An 8229-nucleotide genomic window follows, 5' to 3' on the forward strand; every position below is an offset into this window, starting at 1 on the left:
CGAAGCCGATGTTTTTATATACCTGTTTTGTATAACTGTTTGGTCGTGTTTTGCCGCACATCATACCATTTCAGGGGGAAAAGCTGTTATTCTCTATATAATTAATTGTATTTATTTCTGTTCTCGAAAACACGAACATATCGCGAAGGGTTGTAGGTTTCTAGGAGTCGGTAAATAAACTTATGTTGTATTCGATACGTACTTATTATTTTCTATATAATCATTATCTAGACATAAAAATATTGTTTTAATTACACTACATATTTGGAGACCATGGGTGGCAAATTGCCAGCCGCTGTGGTAATAACCAGTCTTATAATCTTTTATACGATATAATATTATGTCGATAAGTCAAATATACAGTGTTAAAAAGTGTATTTACTATAACCATACAAACAAAAGTATTTTCATATTATATAAACGTAAATAAATAATGCAATATCAGGAAGATGATAATTAATATAAATTATGTTATGATAAGAAAACTTATCATGCATGTGTTATGTAATTTGCAATGAAACGTATTCTCGAATATGAAGTTTCTTCGCAGCTTATTTAATAATGTTCATAGAAATTTATACATTATAAGTCGTGAGCAAGACACAATAAATCATGTAAGTGATGCCGCATTATTCTTGAGAAGGATGTTGGTCCAGATCGCGCGGTTATTGGGTTGTAAAAGGCACCGACAACGATATTTTAACAGACCCCAAACCCAATATAATTAATGCCATACGGCCGCATCTGATTATTATTTGACTAAAACATCATCCATTCAGGTCGAATGGTGTACAGTAATTATTGTTATAAGATCGAGTCTCATTATTATTTGACTAAAACATCATCCATTCATGTCGTATGGCTAACCGTAACTACTGCTAAATACGCCTAAACATCATTCACTTATGTCGTATAGTTAACTGTTATAATTGTAATTCGACCGCGTCTGATTTTTATTTAACAAAAACATCTTTAAACAAGCGATGTGTTTGTGAAACACTATGTCCCCATATATTTGACCTTTGACATTAAAAATGACCTTGACCTTTCACTACTCAAAATGTGCAGCTCCATGAGATACACATGCATGCCACATATCAAGTTGCTATCTTCAATATTGCAAAAGTGTACATTAAATGAGCGATTTTGACCCATATATTTGACCTTTGACCTTGAAGGATGACTTTGTCATTTCGCCACTCAAAACGTGCAGCTCCATGAAATACACATGCATGTCAAATGTGAAGTTGCTATCTTCAATATTGCAAAAGTTATGGCAAATGTTAAAGTTTACACAAACAAACAAACAAAGCAGCAAACCAACAAACCAACAGGCAGGGCCAAAACAATATGTCCCCCACTATAGTGTGGGGGACATAAAAATATCGTACGGTTAACTGTAATGACGTGTATAGGTATACGATCGAGTTATACGCCTCAAACATCATTCATTCACGTCGTGGCATTAACTGTATTCCTCAGCACATGCAACAAAAAGATAGCGTTAGATCCGAAGGAGCGAGCATCAGACGTATTTGCGGTATTTAGCTGTCTTGCAGTTATCGTACTCACGCTGTGCGATATATATATCTATATATATATCTATCTATCTATCTATATATTCACCGCCATGTTTTGTCTGCAGTTTGGTTTATCTGCTGCGTCCTTGTTTTCTTGACGTACAGCGGGTGTATATGCTACAACGGCAGACATTATTTGTATCCCATGGATTTGTATAATATAGACAGTGCATCATTTTATTGTTCTAGCGTATTTTGGTCATCAATGATAATTAATACGAACATTTTTCAAGAACATTTTTATTATTTCACAGATGTACATGTTAAGTCGATAACAAGTAACCTTGCATATGTATACGATTGAAATCGAAGTTATTAAGTACATCAGAGTATATGCATACATGTGGTAAAATAAACACGTGATTTGTTGCATATGAAATAATTGAATGTTAATTATGCACTTAGACATCTCTGTTATAACACAAGTGTGGATAGCAAAAGAGTTAAACTATAAATTAACTATGAGTTGAAGTTAATTTAAGGAGCACTTTGTTTACTTTTTTTACCTCAGAGATGATAGAGACACAGAGATTTGAATATTAGAAAAATAAGAATGAATGATGCATTCAGATACTCGGAGACACCTTTAAGAAACACTAATGCAGCAAATGTACATAGAAGCGTTCTGTTAAGAAGCAGTCTTCTACATGTCTTCGACTCCGAGGCGGCGATCACTCGGAACACCTTGATGTTATTCGGGTTTCCCTGCTCCGCGAGAGCGAACTTGCTGCCCTCGTCGTTGAATGAGATGCACATGGGCCTCGCAAGGAAATCCACGAGGATCTGTCGGAACGCCCCCTTGTCTTTCACCTTGTGGATGTCGTTGGACCAGTAACCGCACACGTACAGGTTCCCGTGGATGTCCACCTCGACGCCGCGCGGGCCACAGGTGGTTAGCGTGTGGCTATGCTATTAATTAGTGAAAACATCATTTTGAATGATAAATAATCATATTATAACGAAAAATTAACTTTTCTGAAAAAAAATATTTCACTATCAAATATATATATAACAAGGTATGCAACTCAAAATCAGCCCAAAACGGGGTGCATCGCTTTGAACAGCCATATCTTCATCAATTTTGCAGCGATTTTCACGATCTCGGTCTTATTCAACGCAGAAATGAATTTCCTTTCTGGAAATGTATATGTCTTGCAATATTTTTACAAATGCTGGGTCAACTTTTAAGAAATAACACGATACACAACACGCATGACCCAGTTGACAGTGATCATGTATTCTTTATGAATGAAATCTCCAGTTGTAAAGACACACCTCCGCATTGGACCAATGAAATCACTCGTATGTTTAAAATGTCAGTCAGTTGAAATGTATGTAAACAAAGGTTTCAAACGGCGCTGGACAGTTAGTCTTGATGCAGAATGTAACGACAAGAACGGTAATAATGTTTTTTCATACGTTTTATTGAATTATGGTATCGAACTACACGAACTTTATAGGGAAGTTGCCCTTTACTCCGTGAAGATTTCAGTCTTAAAGACAGCATGATCACTGTCAACTGGGTCATGCGTGTTGTGTATCGTGTTATTTCTTAAAAGTTGACCCAGCATTTGTAAAAATATTGCAAGACATATACATTTCCAGAAAGGAAATTCATTTCTGCGTTGAATAAGACCGAAATCGTGAAAATCGCTGCAAAATTGATGAAGATATGGCTGTTCAAAGCGATGCACCCCGTTTTGGGCTGATTTTGAGTTGCATACCTTGTTATATATATATTTGATAGTGAAATATATTTTTTCAGAAAAGTTAATTTTTCGTTATAATATGATTATTTATCATTCAAAATGATGTTTTCACTAATAAATATCATAGCCACACGCTAACCACCTGTGGCGCGGGCCAGAAACCGGTTATATGAAGAACCGGGTATATATATACATATATATATATATATATATATATATATATATATATATATATATATATATATATATATATATATATATATATATATATATATATATATATATATATATATATATATATATGTATATATATATATTTAATAATCAATTTTAAAAGTTGTTCTATAAAGAAGTACCTAATGACGACATGAAAATTATTTGAATTATATTCAAGAGAAACTCAACCCAGAGATGTGAAAATGGCCGTTCCGTAATGAATCCGTGACTTTGATAAGAAATTTGAAATTATGTTTTCTAAAATGTGTAGATACGCACGCATATCCTAAAGCAAATTAGTAATTGACTGAGTTTTAAGACATATGAAAGCCCTCAATAAAAAGTTGTCGAAATAATGACAAAAAAGTTGTCGAGATAATTAGTGAAAAACACATTTACATGATTGACCCCTTTTACATTAAAATGTGACCTACTAAACCGAAAATTTGGTAGGGTAATGTGTTCCCGTAAAGACCAGTCATCATGTGGTATATAACAACTCTATACTTAATTGTTCTAAATATTCAACGGATTATTTAACTAACGGTCGGATGAGTGGACAGACCGACAATGTAAAAATATAGTATATATCTATCTGCAGTTGATGTGTGACATAAACCGTAATCTCAATTTTAAAATCGAAGTAACTTAGGTACACGACTTTGCCAAATTACGAAAGAGATTGGAGTTATTACGTACGATAGCTTAGATAAAAAATAATTTATAAAAAATTGTATCAAATAACTTATTATGTTTTGAATGTATATTCACAAATATATATGAAAACGACGGAACGATGACGACGGTAAGAGAATAATAGCACGACGGCACGATGACGACTTCATTTCGACATCTTGGCAAAAACGCGAATGCTAGATGAAAGTCATGAGTTTGCGATGTCAAGAATCCACCACGATACGATAATACGCTCGTCTAGCAACAATACGACGTTATAACGCACAAACATAATCGTGCAATCGCCACTACATAACCGAGTGTGTTATTAACTTCAAAAACAACGATGCCACTAACCGAACATCATACCATTTTAGTAGGCCTGTAATATGACAATTCATATTCAGTTATCTACCCAAATGATTTTGTTTCAAAAAAGGTAGTATCAAATTCATTTTTCCGATGAAAGATTCGTGTACTGTACTTTCATATATATATACAGAATATTATAATGCACAAGTAACATTTTAAACATGTTTTTAATTCAAATTTAATGTTATACCCAAAATATAAATATATTTTGCATAAGTATATAATCCGTTAATATGAACGAAAAACATTAACAATAAATGTAATCGATGAAAAAACAAACAACAAATATAAGATTGATTAACCGTAACAGTAATGTGAAACTAGTTCAAATGTTTGCTTAAAGTATAACGTGAATATAAGAATAATACAAGAGTATTTTCTGGTTGCTTTAACAAATATTTTTTCATTGCATCTCTTCTGTTTATTGTAACTTATGTTTAATAACACCTGCGTTAAAACAGTCTTTTATCATTAAATAGATACAAACATTATATTTGTACACGATTACACAGCTTTCCAAACTCTATCATTTACTGGTTTACCAAACATAAATAGAACAGAACAGAACATTGATCCATCCCCAAACAGAGTGTACCAAAAAGTGTTGTTTGTAAAAAAAATACGTGTATTGAATAAGTTTTATCATTAAAAAGCCTTCTAATTTCTGTGTTTGTTTCCTATTTATATTTTTCGAAAAATGATTCAATCATTAAGCTTACATAGGCAAATGAAAATACGTGCGGTATGACTACTATACAAGACATTCCATAAATTTGATAATGTTGTATTTCTTATACAGATTTGGTTTCGTGTGAAAACTTACAAATTAATAAAAACAAGCGATTAACACTAACAATGGTTATTACAACCAATTTATAATATATTTTTTATCAATTTTTCGTCAACAACGTTTAGTCGACTGTCTTTTGTTCCAGCGGTGGGCCATACACGCATTGTCCAAGTAAACGGAAAAGGTGCCACAGCGCTGCATTATTACTTGGATACATATCTACAGACATCTTATATGCATTAAATGCATCCTCAAACTTATTTTCTAATTCCAAAATATGTCCAAACATATTAAAAGTTGTTTCTATATGTCCTCCCGATACAGAATTAAAACTAAATACGCAGTACTGTCTTAGTTTTGTCGCCGCTGCTTGTTTCTTCTTTGCATCAGTAGCAGACATGTATTGAAGGTAATATAGAAACGGTTTTGCGTCAATCACTGCGTAGTCCATCGGGCTGACCTCTATATCGTCATATCCTCCATTATAATCTTCTGTTCTCCTGTATATTTCATAAACAATGTGTTTTGGTACACAATTAATGTCGTGAATTGAAAATCGAACATTCAGGATAAACTTTGAAAGACACGCCATATATAGTTCCGCTGGTGTAGAGAAGTGTTTAAGATTAAAAAATCGAAACTGGTTCATTCTAAATAAGGATATTTCAACCATATCAGCTTTAATATTTTTCTCAGCATGCTCAAGCAATGACTCTGCCTTTTCAAATTGTCGCGTGCAAACAAGCATTGATACATACTTCAAAACACAGGACATATTTTCACCAGAAATGGAGTCTCGGTACATCTTCGTAATGTTTTCCGAAATAGGCATCTTGTTGGTAATGCATCGAGAAGCTTGAATGGACGCTATGTCGCTATAAATGCCATTCAAAACAAATTCAAGCTCGTGTATGTACTGAATTGCACGTTCCAATTCATATTTTATCTTCATTGTCCATTTTTTTAAAATGGCTTCGACCAAATTTGCGTTCATATATATTTCTCTACACCGACTCAACAATAAGTCCGTACTCAAAGAGCCATCTACCAAATCACTGATAATATATGAGCGATTGTGTTCTCTTGATGGTAGTTGTGATTTGCATTTTATTAAGGTGTCTGACAATCTTTCTCCCACGTTGTCCATGCGTAATTTGTCAATGCATGTTAAATTCATATCAATAATTTTGGTGAGCTCCTTTTGCAACAGGTCAAAGTCCTTGAATTCCAGTTTACCTTCAAACAAATTCACAGACGAAATAGTGTAATGAGGACAATATCTGCGTCTCATGAAACGTCTTAGTGTGTTCAAACAATAGAGGACACATTGCACTAGATTGTTATCTCCCCATACGTGTTCTGGAAACTGCTCAACTGTAAACAATAAAGCCGTTTTTAAATGAAAGGTGCACAATCTGTCATCTACAAGTGGTTTAAGCATTTCTTTCCGGATCATCTTTATAATAACGTATGCCCTCATCTGAACCATATTAATATCAAACATAAGCAGACGTTCGATCATGTTGGTTGAAATTCTCCACTGAATATCTACAAATTCTGCATCATATTTGATCGTCATATAAGCAATCTGAATGAATTTATCGTATTGAGTTCTATTGCCTAGGTTTCCTGGAGACATTAGAAAAACTCCACATTCCTTGGCCTTTTTTATAATTGCCTGTTTTGGCCAATGACCAGGCGTCGGTCTTGTGAACAATATTAAACAATTTTCGGGTAATGATGGGCAGTGTATCGCATGAACGTTGTCATGAAAACCATGCATCGTGACAGCAGGGCCGTGCGGTTTTACATTCAATGATAGCGAACCTAGCATATCTTCCACACGTTTGAAAATAGACACAGGACATAAAACTTCCATTCTGTTTGGATTGTTTTCACCTTCTTCATCAGAATTTGAAACAAAGATTTGCCTAAATTCTGTTGACGAGAAGACGGGTTTTTCTAACGCATGTCGGTGAACAACTGGAAGAATGCAGCATTGTGGTAAAAGAGAAACGAGACGCTGTACCTGTACCACGGTCATATTTTCGCCTATTCCACGTGACGCTTTAACTTCATGTCGATGTAGTACAACTTTGATTTGGTTATCATAGACTTCCATTATGTCAACGTCTGACTTCATGTCTATCGTTGTTGAACCTTCTATTCGGCTACCAAATACATATATATCAGCTAATGGCACTGTACATAACAATCGCTTAAGTGTTTCAGCAAATGAACCTTCTATTCGGCTACCAAATACATCTATATCAGTTAATGGCACTGTACATAACAATCGCTTAAGTGTTTCAGCAAATGAATATATGTATCGGCGAAAGTAAACAAGTTCCTCCGTGACACCAATATCTTCCATAACCTCACACAAGTGTAATGAAAGATTTTGTAAAAGTTTTTTCTCCATTTTAGAAAATGAACAAATGAACACCGTGTCACCGAGTTCAACAAATATCCATCGTTAAGGTAAATAATGTAATATGCTAAATACTATTTATTTGTCTATATTTAGTAAAGTACAGTACGTGTGTGAGCGTAATTTTTATCATTTTAACGTAAAAATAATTTCTTCTCATCGGACATCATCTATGCAGTATCTAGCTTTAATTCGTTTATCAGTTATGTGATACGTATGGACCTTTCGTACCTGATGGTACAATCTTAATTTAAGATAAAACTGCGGTCTAAGTCACAATATACTATACGCTTTCCTCAACCAATTAAATGTAATAGCAATAACTTTAACAAAAAATAAACGCAACATTTTTTCCAGTTGAGACCCTTATTATCATAACTTGTTTAAAAGGGTATTCAATTTCCAACTGATTTAAACAATACAACAGATATGCAATGCGACATTTGAGAAAACACG

General features: G+C 33.9%; 1 protein-coding gene across 2 annotated transcripts; it reads right to left on the reverse strand.

Annotated features, from left to right (window-relative positions):
- Positions 1 to 4776: 4776 nt before the first annotated feature.
- Positions 4777 to 7964, reverse strand: LOC127876191 (uncharacterized). Of its 2 annotated transcripts, none has more exons than XM_052421218.1 (2): positions 7584 to 7964; positions 4777 to 7502 (listed from the first exon to the last, which is right to left on the reverse strand). In XM_052421218.1, exons 1-2 carry the CDS (start codon positions 7762 to 7764, stop codon positions 5464 to 5466), a joined length of 2220 nt encoding a protein of 739 aa, XP_052277178.1. In that variant the 5' UTR covers positions 7765 to 7964; the 3' UTR covers positions 4777 to 5463. The 2 variants fall into 2 exon arrangements, with proteins under 2 accessions (XP_052277178.1, XP_052277179.1); XM_052421219.1 differs by having other exon boundaries at positions 4777 to 6716; positions 7372 to 7964.
- Positions 7965 to 8229: the final 265 nt, after the last annotated feature.

The sequence above is a fragment of the Dreissena polymorpha genome, chromosome 4, assembly GCF_020536995.1.
Source record: "Dreissena polymorpha isolate Duluth1 chromosome 4, UMN_Dpol_1.0, whole genome shotgun sequence".
NCBI classification, from domain to species: domain Eukaryota; kingdom Metazoa; phylum Mollusca; class Bivalvia; order Myida; family Dreissenidae; genus Dreissena; species Dreissena polymorpha.